The sequence below is a fragment of the Danio rerio genome, chromosome 8 (assembly GCF_049306965.1).
Source record: "Danio rerio strain Tuebingen ecotype United States chromosome 8, GRCz12tu, whole genome shotgun sequence".
NCBI classification, from domain to species: domain Eukaryota; kingdom Metazoa; phylum Chordata; class Actinopteri; order Cypriniformes; family Danionidae; genus Danio; species Danio rerio.
The window spans coordinates 58,554,894-58,575,230 of NC_133183.1; the positions used below are offsets into that span (position 1 = coordinate 58,554,894).

The 20,337-nt window shown below is 38.2% G+C and overlaps 1 protein-coding gene across 1 annotated transcript; it reads left to right on the forward strand.

Annotated features, from left to right (window-relative positions):
• Positions 1-5,776: 5,776 nt before the first annotated feature.
• On the forward strand, positions 5,777-19,363 carry tprg1l (tumor protein p63 regulated 1-like). Its single transcript, XM_001922766.9, has 6 exons — positions 5,777-6,101; positions 6,997-7,088; positions 8,493-8,543; positions 9,130-9,255; positions 9,616-9,769; positions 13,663-19,363. Exons 1-6 carry the CDS (start codon positions 5,892-5,894, stop codon positions 13,855-13,857), a joined length of 828 nt encoding a protein of 275 aa, XP_001922801.1. The 5' UTR covers positions 5,777-5,891; the 3' UTR covers positions 13,858-19,363.
• Positions 19,364-20,337: the final 974 nt, after the last annotated feature.

The window sequence follows — 20,337 nt, forward strand, 5'->3', positions numbered from 1 at the left end:
ACATTTATTAATCATTCGCTTTACTTTTCTCAAAAGATTCTTAGGTTTGGTTTGAAATTCTTTTAAATGTTGTATAGCTTGATTGAGGGCTGTGGGCCAAAGGTAAAAATAACAAACTACATTGCTTTACAAGTTTCCATGAGTAATTTTCTAATATTTAAAAATAAAACACAAAATTGCTGTACATTATCAAAGACATTCACCCCAACCATCTCACCATCAATATTCAAATGTTGGCAGGATTCAACGCTAAGGATTTTTTCTACAGGCCTAATCGGACCAGTGGTTCAGATTTTTACTTGCCCTGCCAATATTTTCACTGACCCCACCAAAAAAAAGTTTAATAGCTATTTCTTAGCCACAAATTAAAAAAATAAATAAAAACAACGTGTCAAAATGTTTGTAAATCTAGAACTTAAATATTTTTAAAAAGTTAATAAATGTGTAATAAGCTAAATTCAAAGAGTTTTTAAAAAGATGGCCAAAGATCTGCTAAACTGACGGCAAACTGTTCAAAACATCACTTCATTTTTTTAGTTGTGGTGTAGCCTCGTATATGTCTGCTTCCGAGACGTTAGAAACAAATGTTTTCCTTTAGCATCATCATTTGATGTTACCGCTATGTTGCTGTCTCTTCGCTATACTAATAACGTGCTCACAACCAGGGCTGGACTGGGGCAAAAAATCAGCCCTGGCATTTTTTGCCAGAGCGGCCCACTACATTCAATCAAAATGCTATCTATCTATGCACGTCCAATATTTTTATCAACTCATATTTTATAAAACACAAAAGCCATGTATATGAAATAAATCAATAAATACAAACTTTAATCTCTTTATTTTAATTTCTGTATACTGTCCATAAAGATATTTGTTGAGTTCTAAAAAATACACTATTTATTCATTTATTTTTCTTGGCATTAGTCCCTTATTTATCAGGGGTTGCCGGAGTGGATCGAACTGCTAACAATTCCAGCATGTTTTATGCAGCAGATGCCTTTTCAGTTACAACCCAATATTGGAAATCACCCATACACACTCATTCACACACACTCATACACTACAACCAATTTAGCTTATTTAATCCACTATTCACTCAGCCTATATTCAATAATAAACATAACAAAAACTGCCTGCTAATGCATGTGTAAATCTTCAAAGGGAACAGTGTACTTTATAACCTCATTCACCTCATCCTGCTTGCTGTTTCACTATCTAAACAATGAAAACATAATATAAGTCAAATTTGTTTCATTTTGATATTATGATTAACAGACACCAAACAGCCTCGTGTAGCTACATATGTACATGAGCGTCATCTTCACTCTGCATATTTATTACAAAACACAGCTTAAATATAACTGCCTCCTTTCATTTCCACTGAAAAGAACAAACTTTACCCTGTCTCTTTTGCAGAATATCAGTTTTAATAATCAATAATGGCCATTATAACAGTTTAGCGTACAATAAATGTATACAACATCCAATCAGATAAGAAGAAAATAGTGGGACAAATGCAAGGTTTGGTCCACAGGCCCTAGTTTGCACATCTCTGTGCTATAGGAAAAAAACAACATTTGGCTTGAGTGACTTGACTTCTCTAACCTTTTTTTTCCCGTTGGCCTTTGATATGCAAAGTTGAATTGGATAAAAGTATATGCGCTACATGTAATTGAAAAGATCACAATGTATTATAAGGCATTAATCAATAACTCAATGTTGACAAAGTTTTACTGCACTGTTTTCTAGACAGTTCTCTTCCTTATTGCCGTAATGTAAAATAATCAGCTTGTGTCTCTGCTTGTTTGCTACTATGGGCTTTTCAGGTTTCACAGAGAACAGAATCTTTAACAAAAATCATCTGTTATTAATTTAAAAATAAAGTTAAAGGATGAAAAAATAAAAGCATAAAAATTATGCTATTATAACATGAGATTCAAGTCATTTCAGTTAAATTGCACAAAATCACATTCTGTTTCCCAAAATTCAATGTCAATGACATTAATAATCTTCATGTATGTTTTAATTAAACACGTTTTAAAACGCTTTTTGTTCAATCTGGCCTACACTGTGGTCTTATTCAGATCACTATTTCTGTAGATTTTTGTACAAAAGTCTTAAAACTGTAAAGGTTTGTCATACAAATGATAAAGTAAATCATTGAAATAACACTTACCGTGTTTTACCCTCTGAAGTAGTTTGTATTCCTCTCATGAGCGAATGTATTTTCACCAGTGTGAAAACAAAAGATGTTTCAACCATAAAAAATGTGACTATAAAAAGAGGAGGTGCTGAGCTTCTAACTGAAGTCATAAATGTCAAGCTGTTCCTTCTGATATGATCTTTTGGAAAGGTCACTTCATGTCTTTAACCATTTGTTAACTAAACTAGCCTTGGAAATATATAAGGAACAATCTCTTGCTGTTACAAATATAATATAATATAATATGATATAATATAATGTAATGTAATATAATATAATGTAATATAATATAATGTAATATAATATAATGCAATATTATATAATATAATATCATGTAATATAATATAATATAATACAATACAATATAATATAATGTAATATAATATAATGTAATATAATATAATATAATATCATATAATATAATGTAATATAATATAATATAATGTAATATAATATAATATAATGTAATATAATTAATGTAATATAATATAATATAATATAATGTAATATAATTAATGTAATATAATATATAATATAATATAATGTAATATAATACAATTTAATGTAATGTAATATAATATAATGTAATATAATATAATATAATATAATATAATATAATATAATATAATATAGGCAAAAAGATGGCTCAGTGGTTAACACTGTTGCCTCACAGCAAGAAGGTTGCTGTTTTGAGTCCTTGCTGGACCAGTTGGCATTTCTGTGTAGAGTTTGCATGTTTTCCTCGTGTTGGTTTCCTCTGGGTGCTCCGATTTCCCCCACAGGTCAAAGACTAAATTGATCATAGTGTATGAGTGTGTATCATACTGTACCTGCTAACACTTCTTTTTCCCGGGAGTCTCCTGTTTTTTAGACCCATTTCCCATTTTGTTCTGTTTCCGGGAAAACTCCCAGAATTTCAACGGGCTGCTCCGGTTTCCCCCACAAGCCCAAAGACATGAGGTACAGGTGAATTGGGTAAGCTAAATTGTCCGTAGTGTATGTGTGTGAATGAGAATGTATGAGTGTTTCCCAGTGATGGGTTGCAGCTAGAAGGGCATCCGCTGCCTAAAACATGTGCTGGATAAGTTGGTGGTTCATTCCGCTGTGGTGACCCCAGATTAATAAAGGGACTAAGCCGAAAATAAAATGAATGAATGAATGAATAACTGTATTATATAAAATGGAATCGGTGGATTACAATTTTCAAAAAATGTCAAATTCGGCATAGAACATAGCCTCATGATTGGCTGGCTCAACTGTCAATCAAACTGCTTGATAAAAAGTTAATAGACCCTTTTTACAATGACGTCACTTCATTTGCCTCTCCGCAACGCAGATTATTGGTAGTTCCGGTTTACCTTTGAGAGAAATTTATTAAATGAGAAAACAGTGGGTGTGGCTTGTTTTTTCTACTGCGAGTTGATTGGATGTAGTAAAGTAGGCATTTCATTAAAAAGATAGAGAAAAGGATTTTGGGAGTTATTACGATCTAACAGACTCCTCCTCCTCCTTACTATTTCTGTTTGTTGTAGTGCTGTTATGGCCCGTTTCCACTGAGTGGCACGGTTTGGTCAGGTACGCTTTTATGGCCGTTTCCACTGTCTTAAAGTACCTAAAAGCGAACTGTATATCAGTTTTTGGGCACCCTTTGCAAAGGGTACCTAGCACGAAAAGGGCACAAAATGGTGGAGCTAGATGCGGAGCTGAACGCTGTTGGTTTACAGAGGTAATGAAAATGAAAACAAGGGAACAGCCATGTTTAAAAACACAGCCGATAATAACGAGCCATGGTCGACCCGAGCTTAAACAGAGCCAAGAAGAACAAAATCTGCAGTGTTCCTGTTGTTGTTTTATGAGCCCGTCTAAAAGTGCGAGCGGTTTCACCAGTGGCGTAGCGCAAAATGTGGAGGCCCTCCTGCAGGGATCACTGACGGGGCCCCCAGTTGGGGGGGGGGGGGGGGGCAATGCGGGGAAGGGATCACAAATTGAGGAGTGGGGAAGGAAGCGGTGGAGCGACAACGCGGGGAAGCCTTCACAAACTAAGAAGCGATCACAAACTAAGGAGCGGGAAAGGGGGCGGGGTGGAGCGACAACACAGGGAAGCCTTCACAAACCGAAAGCGGCGAGAGCGTCAAAATAGCCAGAAGTGATTCATTTTCAATGAGAACCGGCGGCGAGGAACAGTGCAGAGCGTCTTCTCCTGTGTGAGCGTCGAGGAGAGTTGAAATCAAGTCAACTTTATGGTATAAGCTATGACCGGGCTTGACGCGGTTCGGCAGCAAGCAATCAGAATGAAGTAGTCCACCGCTAGAGTGGAGTTCAGAGAACACAGACCTGTGAACTATGGTTTCGACCACAGTTGTTCTCAAGAGTTTGATTATTGCGATTGCCAGATTTTCGCGACGACGTGGGGCCCCTTAATCATGCGGGGCCCCCCCGTGATGCGGGCCCGTCCGTTACGCCACTGGGTTTCACGTTCTTCAGAAAGCTTGTGATCGCCTCTATACTTGAAATAACAAACTTCTTGAGTTGATGATTATAACATGCGCATGGTTATCGAAGTGCTTCTGACATCTGATACTTTCAGAAACACACAAACGCGAGAGTGACGTGCGGAAAAACAAAGGAGCGAATGATTCTTTCAGCAACCTAAAACATGAACAAAGTACCATGATTTTTATTATTATCATCACCTTCTGGACAATTATGAACTCGGAATGACGGAATTGCTTTTTAACAGAGGTATATTTTGTGTTGTTTTAAATCCAAATAAGGACTAAATGTCTGTGTAGTTTTTCTGTAATTGTAACATATTGGAGACTGTAAGGGGCTGTATGTGTTCATATATGTTGCATTTATTTATTTATTTCATCGAATTGCAGATGTTACAGTAAGCTATTTTGCATTATCATTATCTGCAGTTATAATCAACTAATGTTCATAGAAAAGTTAGTAATGAACATTTATACACAAGTATTTATGTGTACAAAGCCTATGTTTTGTGAGAAGTGCTTCTTATATGATATGTGAACGACCCGTACAGCGTTAATGTAGACATTTTCTCGAGCGAGAATGACGTTGACTGTAACTTTTGGTACCATTAGTACCCTTTGGCAGTAGAAACACATATCTAATAAAAGTGACCTGTACCGACGCATACCATATCGTACCATACTGTACCAGTAGAACGGTACTGTACCATACTGCACAGTTTCAGTGGAAGCGGGCCATTAAAAACTGACCGCTGGAAGGGCTTGGTTAACACACTTATACCTCAGACAGATATGATCTCAGAATCTAACTGAAAACAAACAGGAAGTGCACTTTTAGATTTTAATTAAAGATTACAAGGATAAACTTTTTTTCTTTTCTTAATGACATGAATTGTTATTAAAATCGATATGGTTAGTTTTGACTTCATGTGTATTTTTAATGAAAATGGGTTCTAGCATCTTCAAGATAAGTTGTAGTGGCATGAAAAAACATTGTAGTAGTATTATGTTTCCTCGCTTAAATGTTGATTTGGCTTGCCATAAATGCAGCTGGTAGCTCATAAACAGACGGGGTGCCTTTAAATCCTCCGTCGAGCGGAGCAGGTGGGCGTTCCGCTGCTGCTGGAGCTGCTGAGCGCATTCGCTTCACAAATACTGCGCAAATATCATCAGCTCGTGCTCGACGCCTTAGTGAAATGCTGCAGCTCAATGACAGTGTAATAACGCTAGATCCTGAAAGCCCGGGCGCGGCGGTCTTACTGTCGGCGGACTGTGACGATGGGCTGGAGGTGTCGGCCCGGGCTGGGGCTTCAGTGGCCTGCTGCTCCTCGCTCCAGACCCTCACGCCTTTCCATGTCCACAACCCGACCATGCGAGCTAAAGTCAAAGACTATTTTGTCTTTAGGGTGAGTAACGTTAAGTGTTACTGTTTTTGTTCCAGAATGTCCGGAGTGCGAAATGTGTTTGAGTTTCCTGTTGAAAATAACAGTCACAGAAGTTCTAACGGTTATGGTTTCCTCAATTACTTAATCATAATCCATTTCTTGTAATATATTCCCTTAGGATATATTGTTTAAGCATAACTACCATATATAAGTCCAAAAGAATTAACGTTACATTGAGGTAAAGTTGGTTTTATATTCGCATGTTCGTTTAATTAACGGCCTCGGTAATGTGTACGTTAAGTTGTACGTTACACGTTACATGTATATAACGTTACTATACATATATATGTATAGATAGATAACCATCTTTACCTCAATTAAAGTATCATTATAGAGAGCCAAAGGACTAATATAATTTCCGTCGTAGACATTACAGCCATTACAATTTAGATTAGGGTTTGGATTGATTTCCACAGGGGTGTATGTCAAATCATACGAAGCTCTCTATATAGATTACGCTTATAAAACAACTCCCTCAAAAATTAATCGTTTAATTGTTTTTATCTTGTCATTTATCGTAACAATGAGAACAAGCCTTAATGTATATGTTTTGTTTGGTCAGAACGCGCATATGTTCCCTACATAAAGTACTGTCTACGTAGGGAGCTCATTAGCTTTGTGACGCATCCATTGATTTATGCTGACTTAAAGAGCAGTCTCATTGCAGCTAATATGAAGAGCAGATACATTTAGTGACCATATAATATTGTGAAACCAATAATGATCAGGTGGAGTCAAATTAGCATTATTTAAGTCACTGACTGAACATTTGTTACAAAAAAAGAAGGTAAAAACTATATTTCAAGCTTTTCAAATATTCGCTGTACTTTTTATGCATCTTTTGTTCTCATCTCAGCCAGGAACCATCGAGCAGGCGGTCAACGACATCCGGACAGTCGCTTTGCCTTCAGAAGATGGAGAGGTTCTTAGCGTGTGGTTGCTAGCAGAGTGAGTTTATTAATGGCCTTACTCAGAACATCCACAGACTGAAACACGTTTTTACTAGTATTGCATTTTATTGTAAATTACAAAAAGGGTCTTAAGTGGATTTTTATTTCAGTAGTTAAAACAAAACATACTAACATGGCGTTTTGGCAATGATACTAAAGTACCATTGCATCCATTAAAAGGTTCAGCAAAAATGTAAATTTATTCGCTTGTTTTCCTTAAGTGGTTAAAAACCTTTGACTTGCTTTCTTCTGTTGAACATGAAAGAAGACATTTTGAAGAAATCAAAAAAAAATCTGTAACCATTTTGGAAGTCAATGGTTACAGGTTTCCAACATTTTTCAAAATATCTGCTTTTCTGTTTAACAGAAGAAATAAACTCACTGGTTTGAATTGAGTAAAGGATAAGTGAATGACAACATTAAGTTAACTATTCCTTTAAAGTACTACATCTATACCCTCACTGGCCACTTTATTAGGTACACCTTACTAGTACCGGGTTGGACCATTTTGGCCCATACTGACATGATAGCATCAAGCAGTTCCTGCAGCTTTGTCGGCTGCACATCCTTCCAAATATCTTATTCCATCACATCCCACAGTTGTGCTATTGGATTGAGTTCTGGTGACTGTAGAGGCCATTTGAGTACAGTGAACTCATTTACATGTTCAAGAAATCAGTCTGAGATGATTCGTGCTTTATGGCATGGTGCGTTATCCTGCTGGAAGTAGCCATCAGGAAATGGGTACACTGTGGTCACAAAGGGATGGACATGGTCAGCAACAATACTCAGGTAGGCTGTGGCGTTGACACAATGCTCAATAGGGTTGGCAGCATACTTTGGTTATAACGAGTTGTTACTTGAGTTACTGTTGCCCTTCTATCAGCTGGAACCAGTCTGACCATTCTCCTCTGGCATCAACAAGGCATTTGTGCCCACAGAACTGCCGCTCACTGGATATTTTCTCTTTTTTGGACCATTCTCTGTAAACCCTAGAAAGGGTTGTGCGTGAAAATCCCAGTAGATCAGCAGTTTCTGAAATACCCAGACCATCCCGTCTGGGACCAACAAACATGCTGCGTTCAGTCACTTAAATCCCCTTTCTTCCCCATTTTGATGCTCGGTTTGAACTGCAGCAGATCATATTGACCATGTCTACATGCCTAAATGCATTGAGTTGTGTTAACGAGCCGTCGGAAAGGTGTAGTATGTAATTAATAACTTTGTTAATACAATATACTATATAGTTACAATATTAGATGAATGTTATATCCATCAATACTACAATATACCATGATCTTACCATCTGATAATATGAATATTGGAGCATTAGAGAATTTCAGAATGAGAATGACTTCTTGATTAAAAACCCTTATATTTCTGTTTTTATGTTTTACCACAGAGTCGATCACTGGAATAATGAAAAAGAGAGACTAGTGCTTATAACTGAGAGGTAAGAATGCAAGTCATTTATGTTGATGTTGTGTTAAAGCAGTGGTCACCAAACTTGTTCCTGGAGGGCCGGTGTCCTGCAGATTTTAGCTCCAACCCTAATCAAACACACCTGAACAAGCTAATCAGGCTCTTACTAGGTATACTAGAAACACCTAGGCAGGTGTGTTGAGGCAAGTTGAAGCTAAACCCTGCAGGGACACCGGCCCTCCAGGACCGAGATTGGTGACCCCTGTGTTAAAGGGATAGTTCACCCCAAAGTGAAAATTTGCACTATTTACTCTCCCTCGAATAGTTCCAAACTTATATGAGTTGAACACAAAAGAATTTAGTTTAAAGAAATCTGAAAACCTGTAACCATTGACTTCCTTAGTAGGAAAAACTAATTATTTGGAAGTCAAAGGTTTTAGGTTTTCAGCTTTCTTCAGGATGTCCTCTTTTGTGTTCTACAGAAGAAGGAAACTCATAAAGACTTGAAACAAGGATGAGTAAATGATGACAGAATCTGTATGATTGGGGGAACTATCCCTTTAATACATTAGTTGAAGCATTTTGATCCAGGATGAACCACTTCTGCTGTATTCCAGGTCTTTATTGGTGTGCAAATACGACTTCATAAATCTCCAGTGTCAGCAGGTCATCAGAATTTCCCTGAACGCCGTGGACACCATCTCTATTGGCGAGTTTGAGTTTCCACCAAAATCACTCAACAAGTAAGTGTTTCAATCTGAGGTGAAGTACCAGGGTGTCTGCAGGGTCCTAAAGTCCACATGAACCGGAAGCTGCAACCATATTTTATAAATTTTTTTTCATATTGTGACTCAGTTCCTAGAGAAACTGAATATTCAATGAGCAAAGAGTGGGCGTTGCTTGTTTTTTTTTACTGTAAGCTGATTGGATGTAGTTAAGTAGGCATTTCATTAAGAAAGATTGGGAAAAGGGTTTGGGGAGAGTTATTAAGAAATAACAGACACCTCCTGCTCACCATTTCTGTTATCAAAACAGACAGTTGGACGGGCTAAATACAATTCTGTTGCTGTAACATGTTTATTTCTTGCTGTGTTTGTCTGAAGGAGGGAGGGAACTGGAATCCGTGTTCAATGGGATAAAAGACCGAGAGCTTCGTTCATGAACCGCTGGAACCCCTGGTCCACCGACATCCCCTACGCCACCTTCACTGAACACCCCATGGCACACGCAGATGAAAAGGTGGCTTCCCTCTGCCAGGTAAATCTGATTCTTGCTTGTGTTGTCAAAAATACAGTTGAAGTCAGAATTATTAGCCCCTGTAGATTTATTTATCAGAAAGATTTTTTTCAACACATTTCTAAACATAATAGTTTTAAAAACTCATTTATAATAATTTATTTATTTATTTTATCTTTGCTATGATGACAGCACATAATATTTTACTAGATATTCTTCCAAGATGCTAGTGGAGCTTAAGGGGATTATATTGTCCTTTAAAATGTTTTTAAAAAAAATGTAAAATTGCTTTTATTCTAGCCGAAGTAAAACAAATAAGACTTTCTCCAGTAGAAAAATTTTTTATAGGAAAGCAATTTCCTATTTCCAATTTCTTTGCTCAGGAACACAGGTGGGCTAATAATGTTGACTTCAACTTTATATTGCGATCATGTTTTTCCAAAAGTATTACAGCTCTTTGTAAACGTTTATTAGTACAATTGGTTGATCCTCCTTGTAGTTTGACGGAGAGCTTGGACCCGGAAGCTTAGTCTTGTGACGTCAAACTTAACAACTGGATTGAGACTATACTTCTTACAATAACCAAATTACAACATTGTTCAAGGATGCATAAGACAAACCATATGGTCATGATGAAAAGTCATAATGGTATCCATAATCAGTTTCACAGTTGACAAATAGTAAATGAGGGTGCTTTCACATCAAGACCTGTTTCGGAACCTGGCACGTTTCCCCAGTTAGCGCTGTTCGTTTGGCATATGTGAATCCAGCAATCGTGCTGAATGAGGTGGTCTTGGCTCGATTGAAACGAACTCTGGAGCAGATCGATTGTAGTGAGAAAGCAAAACAATCCAACAAACTAATGAACCAGGCTACATCACAGTGTATAATGGATATGTAATAGGCATATATGGCTATATGAAGAGAGAATTATGAGTAGTGCGGGATGTCATCATTCCTACTACTAATGGCCCATTTCCACTGAGTGGTACGGTTCGGTTTGGTACGCTTTTATGGCCGTTTCCACTGTCAAAAGGCACACCGAACCAAATCGTACCGTACCACTATTTCGGCACCCTTTTGAAAGGGTTTTAAACACAAGAAAGGGTACCAAAAGGCGGAGCTAAATGCACAGCTGAACGCTATTGGTTTACAGAGATAAGTCATTCGTTTGCACAATAAGCCAGAATGTAAACAAAGGACCCGCCATGTTTAAAATACACAGCGAGAGTTTACTTGCCGTCGCCGCGCGTCTATATCTGAAATAACTAACTTCTTGAGCTGATAATAATAACGTGCGCTTGATTATTGACAAGCTTTGGGAACCCGATCCTGTGAGAAGCCGAGAAACGCGAGAATGACAACTGACATAACAGTCCTTTTGGACTAATATGAACTGGGAATGATGGAATGACTCTCTTATAGAGGCCACATGTGCTGCTGAAAATTACAGACACAGATGAGAGGTTTGCTCTGACTGTAGGCTATATTTTGTGTAGTTTTGAACCTAATTAAGGACGAAATGTCTGCTGTGTGTAGTTCTTCTGTAGTTGGTAACATATCGAGGACTGTAAGTGTCTGTACGTGTTCATATATGTTCATTTATTTATTTATTTAATATAATTACAGACGTTACAGTAGTCATTGATCTGCAGTTATAATCAACTCCTGTTCATAGAAAAGTTAGTAATAAACATTTATACAGAAGTGTTTGTGTGTAAAGCGTCTGTTTTGTGAGAAGTGCTTTTCATATGATATGCGAGCGACCTGTGCAGCTTTATTGTTGACATTTTCTCGAGCGAGCATGACGTCGCCGGAAACTTTGTCATACACCACGCCCACCAAAAGGGTACCCTTGCTAGTGGAAACGCAAGCCTGATAAAGGTGACCCGTACCGACCTGAACCGTACCGTACCAGTCAGTGTAAACAAGCCATAAATGTGTGTTTTTCATGTCAAATATGGAAGTAACAGCATGCTGAACTATTAGAGCCGTTTTTCCTTTAGGAACATTGACCGAACAGCAGTCTTGGTTTATCTGTTGTTTCTCTCTATAGTGTAAAGCCTATAATGCATAATTCTAGCCAACTGCTGTGTATGAGAAAGTCTTGCCTCTGATTTATATCTGGTGATGATGCCTGTGGGTGTCACCATTCAAAATGAAAGCACAGCTTTTCGCTTAATGTCTTATTGCTCATCGTCATAAATTAAAATAAGGACAGCTGAGCAAGACTCTGAAAAATAAACCGTGAAACTCTGACCAGCGTGAGGACGTGACTTTAGTTATTTTGTTCCATTTAGAAACTTTGTACTTGGCACGGTTCACTTTCACGGAGCAAAGTGCAACATTTTAACTATTTTAATCCCCGTTTCGGAACAAAATAATCAATCTACAGGTGTGAAAGCACCCTGAGTGGCCCGTTTTTATTTTTTCATTTTTAAATCTGTCAGGTCCTAAAATCTGAAGTCTTGATCACATAAGCCAGAATCATGGCAAAAATGAATTGTTCATCATTTATGGGTAGAGACATTTGGTGCGTCCCATATCACATACTTGTGCAGTATTCTATGCCATTTTGTTGTATTAATAGCGTAAGTTGTACGTTCACACTGAAAACTCTACACATAATAAGTGCACTTTAACCACACTGAACTGAGCTAAACTGAACTGAACTTAAACACTAAAAACTGAACTACTATGTTCCAATTACTATGGCCATTTACGTGAAGCTGCTTTGACACAATCAGGGCCGAAGCAAGCTGAACTGCCGCTCTAGGCAAAGACGATCACGCCGCCCTCAACCCCAATGTAAAAACGAAAGTGACCGGTTATGAAAATGAAGTGAGGTGTCGCGGACCTCTTTTCCGGCGCTCTATGCGCGGAAATAAATGAGGACGCGCAGGTGCTGAGGGAGGGAGGGAGGTGTCGCGGACTGGCGGACACCGCCCTCTCTATTCTGCTGCCCTATTTGTGGATATAACTGAGGATGCGCAGGTGCTGAGGGAGGTGTCGCGAACACTGCGCTCTTTATTCTGCCGCCCTATGCGTGGATATAACTGAGGACGCGCAGGTGCTGAGGGAGGGAGGGAGGTGTCGCGGGCTGGCGGACACCGCTCTCTCTATTCTGCCGCCCTATGCGTGGATATAACTGAGGACGCGCAGGTGCTGAGGGAGGGAGGGAGGTGTTGCGGACACTGCGCTCTTTATTCTGCCGCCCTATGCGTGGATATAACTGAGGACACGCGGGTGCTGATGGAGGTGACGCTGACGCCGCCCTCTCTATTGTATCGTCTATGCGAGAATATATCTGAGGACGCGGGTGGTGAGGGAGGTGTCGCGGACATAACTGAGGACGCAGGTGGTAAGGGAGGTGTCGCAGACGCCGCCCTCTCTATACTGCCGCCCTAGGCGTCCGACTAGGTCGCCTCTATGGACGCGCCGGCCCTGGACACAATCTACATTTTAAAAGCGCTATACAAATAAAGCTGAATTGAATTGAATTAAATCCCTGGATGATGCCTTTATTCAACCTTTTAAATGAAGTGTGAAATGTTGGACCCTTCACACACTCAAGACCGCTGCTTTGGTCATGTAGCGGAAGTGGTGGAGCTTTCGGGCACTGACAGATTATTTATCAAAATTCTTCTACAAGAGTGATTATAGCGCCTCCCGATGGTGAATGTGGTTGTACTCATGGCAGGTTTTATTTGGTAGTTTGATCATTTATTCCACTAATTTGACAACCGTCAAACATCATCTAGAAAACGGTTTGAATTTCCGCTTGTTAAAAAAAAACATTCTCTATTTAGTACGACACAACATACATATCAAATGCTGTTGAGTGTGTAAGTGCATAAGCACATAGTGCCATTTGAGACGCAGCTATAATGATCTCAATACGTTTTTTATTTCAGCTTGAGAATTTCAAGACCCAGCTGATCCAGGCAGTGAAAAAAGCTCACAAGGAGTACCCCATCCCGGGACGGGCCAATGGAGTCCTGATACTGGAGCGGCCCCTCCTGATCGAGACTTACCTGGGCATCATGTCCTTTATCAACAATGAAGCCAAACTGGGCTACGCCATGACCAGGGGAAAAATCGGCTTTTAACTACTCAATTCTTCCGCCATCTCAATCATGCTCCAGTTTTGAGTACAACTGCTACACTTGAGTATGTGAGTCCAGTACATACAGCTTGTTTTGTTGTGTTTTTTTGGGGATGTGTATAGTGTGTGAAATGTGCCAGGAAGATCCCAATGCCAATTTCAATTTACAAAGCCTTTCTAATATGGTCGAATGGTTTGAAGATTGAGTTTGTGTGTGTTATAAGCATGCTTTGTTTATTTTTACCAAAAAAAAAAAAAGGTTGTTGGTTGACTGAATGGCTTAAGGAAGAACTGTTGAGTTGAGGTTTATGGTTCCCTTGACCTTGTGTTTGCATAAGTGGTGCGTTCTTCAATAGACTAAGCACTGAAATGAAGAACGAAGAGTTCCATAATTGGTTAAACTTGATGCATCAACTTAAAAATGCAATATTCATGGAAGGATTCTACCCAAATCAACCAAAGTGTCTGCATTTGTTTGGTTTTAGACCTTACTAATTGATGACTTAGTTGACTAATCGCCAAACAACCATGATCATCCATCCCTATTCTCAGACCATAAGGTGCAAATCTACCTTCATTTGGAAGAATTTTACTGAGTAAAATGTAGTTATTCCAATAGAAATACATAATAGCCAGAGTTTTATGTGAGGGAAAAATGTATTTTATTTATTTTTTAGTTCCTGTTACTAAAAGTTTCTGTGGTGCAAGAATGGCAAAAAAAAAAACAAAGTTCTTTTGGCAATAGTTATAAGAACTATGAAACTGTCTCTCTGGTCAAAAAAGTGACAAAATATTTAGTTTGCACAAATGAATGCGGTGAATTCATAATCTTTCTGAATTCTGAACATTCACTTTTAGGGAATGAATCTCCAATTGTGATGAAACCGAAGTACTGTAGGTTTGTCACGATACTGGAATTTTACAAACGTCCATTTTCCGCTAACATTTGAGCGCTGATTTGCTATTGTGTTCACATGCTCAACAAAAATGACTGATTGACCGTAAAAGTCATCAGTTCACCAAGTGTAACTACAGATATAGGCACACTGGAACGTTATAAAGCCACGATTCATCAGTGGAGCGCTTATATGTCAGCTAATAGAAAAACCAGCTGATGAGATGACTATAAAACGCTCCAGTGTCCCTGTATAGGTGTTAACCCTCAATAAACATCGTTGAGTTTAGTGAACTGATGACCTTCACGGCCAATCACAGTCAATAAACAGATCTTATTTACATTGTAGAGTTCTGGGTTTACAGCTTGCAATTCTAACTTTTCCCTTTGAAATTATTATGAGTTTGTTATCGTATGTATTATTATTCTGATTTTTTTTTTCCTGGACTTGACTCAAATTATTTTGATAACCTGATTCTTATGTTCAGTTCACTTAAATTTGTAAAAACCATTAAGTTAGCTTAATGGATTTGTGTTGGGACAACATGAAGGAATTGAGTGGAACCCTGTTTTTTTTTGAAAGTTTATAACTTGAAATATTGAGGTATTTTTTGGAAATTAACTCTATTTATTTATTTTTTTCCTTAGAAGTAAGATATATGGTGGGTGAGAGAGAAAAAAGTCTCAATGGTGTATAAAAAAAAAAAAAAAAAAAAAAAAAGCATGACTTTTTAAATTTTTTTCCATATTCCCAGGGCTTGACGTTAACACCCGCCAACCTGCCAAATGCGGATAGAGTTTAGCTGTGAAGGGTTGGACAGCCACCTCCAGTAGCCACTTTGGCAGATTGGAAATCATTTTTAAATTGACAGTGCTGGCTCATCACTAAAGATTAGAATTTTAGTTTAAAGCCGTCTGTCAATATCCGTGCAAATGCCATCAGCACAACTGATAACTGTTCGTGTGAGCAAAGAAAGCAGGTGAATACGGAATGAGAGGATGATCAGGCGATTGTTGAGACAGGCTCTCCTCACTCACCAACGAGGGCTTTAGTGTCACGTGCACAGCTGATGCGATGCGCACGAGTGCTTAAAAACTCCCGTTTCCTTGCGCAAAAACAACCGTGCTTGGACATGCAACTGGTGCGATCATTTCTCTTTGAAATAGGCTGGAAACAAGCAGTGCTCGTGCCCCCACAGTCTTACTGCTTTCAAGAGCTCCAGACTTTTAAGCAGCAGTGTTTACCGCTTTCACTTACCATTATTTGAACAGATAAAAAATGGGCCTATGGTTAACAGTGCGCGCGTGATCATCCTTTCATTATCGCAGTGTTTTTCTTCTGCTTTCTTATTGTTACTTTTGTTAATATGTTTTAATGACTATCCTTTACAATAACATTGCTTTAATAGAAGATTAACTTCCCGTTCATGTTAACTGGTGATCTGGAACCTTTAGCCTGGACAAACTACTGTGCATTTTAGACACATGATGATGTTTTTTTTTAAATGTCTATTTTTTTTTTAAGAACATTTTAGTTGAATAAATAAAAAGTGTATGTATACAGCTATATTTAGCTTGTTATGACAATTTTTTTAAAATTTTGTGGCAAAGAAATAATTAGTTTGGGGTGGCCAGAGGAAAACAATTGTTAAATCCTTAGTATTGAGCCCTGAAAATATGAGATGTGAAATAAAAGCTAATTGCAACGTGAAACTATGAAGCCACAACCCATTTGCTTGTGCTCATTAAGCAAGGTCATACATAATACAAAAAAAAGTGAAATGAATGAGGAGGCATGTGGACAACACAACATCTAAATCAAGTCATTTTAGCATGCCAAAGTCAAATTTATGCATGTAAAATATATTTTCCCGACAGCAAAATTGTGGCTAGTGAAAACGGCGAGTGGCTAGTAATGCTGGAAAACTACTAGCCACAGTGGCTGGTGATCAAAACAGTTAACGTCAAGCCCTGCATATTCCCATGCAAAAACGAGCTTTCAGAACGTTTGCACTAAGACAATGAATACCAGTTCTGCAATTGTAAAGTGAATGATTCAAGTACTCATTACTGTAACAATAAATCTGAACACTGCTACATGAAATCATTCAAGTCAACCTAATTTATTCAAATAAAACCATTATCAATTATTACCATCCCTAACACACTTTTAAAATGAGAATTGATCAGCGTAAGATTACTTACCGAACAAAATATGCTTTTCCAAACTCTATAATCCACTTTAAAAAAGTCATAACGTCGGTGCCAATAGCCTAGTGGTTAGGCGCGCCGACATATAGCACCATGGTGCTCACGGCGACCCGAGTTCGATTCCCGGCTCGAGGTCCTATGCCGACCCTTCCCCTCTCTCTGGTCCTAATACTTTCCTGTCTGTCCTCCACTATCCTATCCCAATAAAGGGTTAAAAACCCCTAAAACATAATAAAAAAATAAAATAAGTAGAAACGAGCGTGTTTGTCAAGTGTCCACATGAACACAACTGCCTGACATTTACATTTAATGTTGACATTGCGTTTACGGTCCACGTGCCTGCAGTTTTCAAAAGCGACTTTCAGGTCTTATCTGGTAGTTCTGCTGTTAATTGTGCATTATTATTATGTCCTCCTCATGTTTGTGTGCTTTTCAGTTGTTTGTATCTTCCTCAATCTACACAAAATGTAGATGATAGCGAATGCTACGACAATACTTAAAGCTAAAATGAAGAATTAGAAGAAATGCTGTTTTTCCTCAGGTGATGGTCAACAGATTGGCTTAATCGATGGGTTTTTCCTGCTGTTGAGCGCTTTACGGGTTCAGAGACTTTCAAGTGTTTTTTTAACACGAGATGCACTTTTGTTGGCCTGTTTCTGTTCGTTTTTTGCTATGCATTGAGAAATAGTGGTGTCTTTGTTGAAATGTTGCCGTTTGTTTTGTTATAAGGGATAGTTTGGCTAAAATTCTGTCTTTATATACTCACCCTCTTTTTTGTTTTGTTTTTGTGGTTGAACACAAAAGAAGATACTATTAAGAATGTTGGGGAAAAACAGCAGATGAGTGTTTTCGTTTGTTCCTGAATGATTGCTTTTTCCCCCCAACATTTTCAGAATTAACCCAACCAAACACAAAGAAATTCAGAAACAAAAAGACAAACAGGAATTCACAAACATTTAGAAGCCCTTGAGTGAGTACAGGGTGTCATCAAGTCAAATTTAAGACTTTTTAAGGCCATTAAGAATGAAATTTTAGACTCGTACACACCGGGGCGCTTTTTATTTGTGTTTATTGTCAGCGTTTTAGGAGACATTTTTCTGCATTCAAGCCCAAGCGATTTTCTCTGCCGTTAAGCTGAAGAGTATGCAAAATCACTCCTTGACGTTAGATGGCGCTGCACAAATTTAAGCTTCTGACATCCGCTTGTAACACAGAAGAATAGGAGAAGAGGAAGTTCACACGCTTTTTGTTAAAGTTTCTGGTGACTCGAACAAGCATAGATGGTTCAGGAAGCAGCTCCAGCTCTAGCGATGAAGAAATGATTATTTTGGTCAGACAAATAAGCAGCTGCAAGTTCATATCGCCTCTGGGCATCTTCTTCAATGTGCGCTCGCATTGACTGTTTTGTGCTTGAGCGCCTCCATGTGCTGTTTACTATAACTTCAGCAGCTCCGTACACATGAACAAAAGTGCCGATCTGATTGGTGAAGAAGGTTTTATTGCGGCGCTTCAAAACTAAAATTTTTTAATGACGCTTTTGCTCCTGCCGTTTTGCGTGTTGGTGTGTACGATCGCATTTGCACCCTTTATATAGTCACGAGGCGTTAAACGTTGACGGAAAACGCGAGCAAAAAACATCTCTGTGGGAACGGGCCTTTAGACTTACGATTTTTTCGAATGGCCTGGTATTATTATTAGAAATCATGCAGTGATTTTTAGTTTTTTTTCTGATTAGGGAATTTAATTTGGCGATTCGGCTGTAAAAATGTCTAAAAGCTGTTGTGACTGTCTCTCATTGGAATAAACAAAACTTAAAAATAAAAAATGAGGTTTTCTTGAGGTGTATTATTGATGATTGGATGGTTGTCGGCCCAATTGAGTAGCTTAAGCTGGACAAAACAAAATTAAGACCTGTTTAAAATGATTTAAGACCTACAAGACAGTATTTCAGTGGATTTAAGACTTTACATTTGGTTTTTAAAATTTGAGACATTTTAAGACTATTTAAGAGCCAGCAGATACCCTGGAGTAGCACTGAGGAGTGTGAACTATCCCTTTTAACAGACGTCAGTGTGTGTTTTCTATGTCTGTTTTATTGTAACGTTGTGCATGAAGATTTCTGCCTGCAACTGCTTTGATGTTTAATTTGTTGTTCACAGATGATCAATTCACCAAAATGTTTACACTTTTCCTCTGCTCTAGATTTATTTATATATTCATTAATCCATTTCTAATTAATCCATTAGCGAACTCAAGCCAATTAAACTCTGAACTCTTCCAATTCAGGTTTTTGTTTCAAATGGATCTGGATTTACCTGCGATCACACTGATATTTGTTTGTTTCTCGTAATAATTTATGTCATTTAAAAACATGCTTTAATTAAACGACTGTTCTTTTAACGCATTTCATTTGTTGCGTCTTTTATTTAAAAAACAATGCAATATGCTGAATTTGCAAACAGTCATTATTTAAAACATGCCTTGATTAAACATTTAAAAAATGTTTAATTAAAACCGGTCAAAAGTTAGAAATAATTTGAATATTTTAATGCGTTTAATCTCTCTCTAAAGCCTCCTTTCCACTGCACATGACAGACCGGAAGTCATTCATTTCCAATAGGGAGCAGTCCGGGAGCTGTGTGGAGTTCCGATTATCTCTATATGTGGAAAATTCGGAAGACGTGCAGCACCTGAAACTACGGATACTGGAAGCCTGTGCTGGCATTTCTCCTGCAGTGTTGCTCTCAGGGTGTGAAGAGTGGGAGAAGAGGGTTGCATTGACAATCCAACACAATGGGCAGCACATTGAACACATTTTATAAGTGGTCAGAAACTTGTAAATAACTCATGAAAGAAAGTTACGTTAAAATCAAGCACACCATTGTGTTTCTTGTGAAATTCCCAATAAGTTTGATGTGTCAAATGACCCTCTTACTATTGAAAAAACAAACGTTGGATCCAAGACGGCCGACTTCAAAATGGCCACCATGGCCACCACCCGTCTTGAAAAGTTTGCCCCCTCACATATACTAATGTGCCACAAACAGGACGCTAATATCACCAACCATTCCCATTTTATTAAGATGTATACATATAAATGGCCCACGCTGTACTTATTTTTATACTATATAGAAAATTTCTAACGGTTGTGTAGAAATTTTTAATTCAAATGTAGTACTTACTGTGTAGTCGCAGCCTATTTTTTTACAGTCTTTGTTTGGAGAATGAATAGTTCTACACTTCTAATTTCTACCGGAAATAGTAGACCACCTGGAAACACTTGACATGCTCTTTTCAACATACAGTTTGGGGCATACCAATTCTAATTTCGTATATTCTTTTAGAACGGATAGTACGCGAATTGGGATGCGGCTTAAG

Bases quoted from the DNA above. Each gene is read 5' to 3' on its own strand.
- tprg1l (XM_001922766.9), top strand. From the start codon at position 5,892: ATGCTGCAGCTCAATGACAGTGTAATAACGCTAGATCCTGAAAGCCCG. The intron at 7,089-8,492 runs GTGAGTTTATTA...GTTTTACCACAG, and splicing joins AGCGTGTGGTTGCTAGCAGA to AGTCGATCACTGGAATAATG. The intron at 9,770-13,662 runs GTAAATCTGATT...TTTTTATTTCAG, and splicing joins AGGTGGCTTCCCTCTGCCAG to CTTGAGAATTTCAAGACCCA.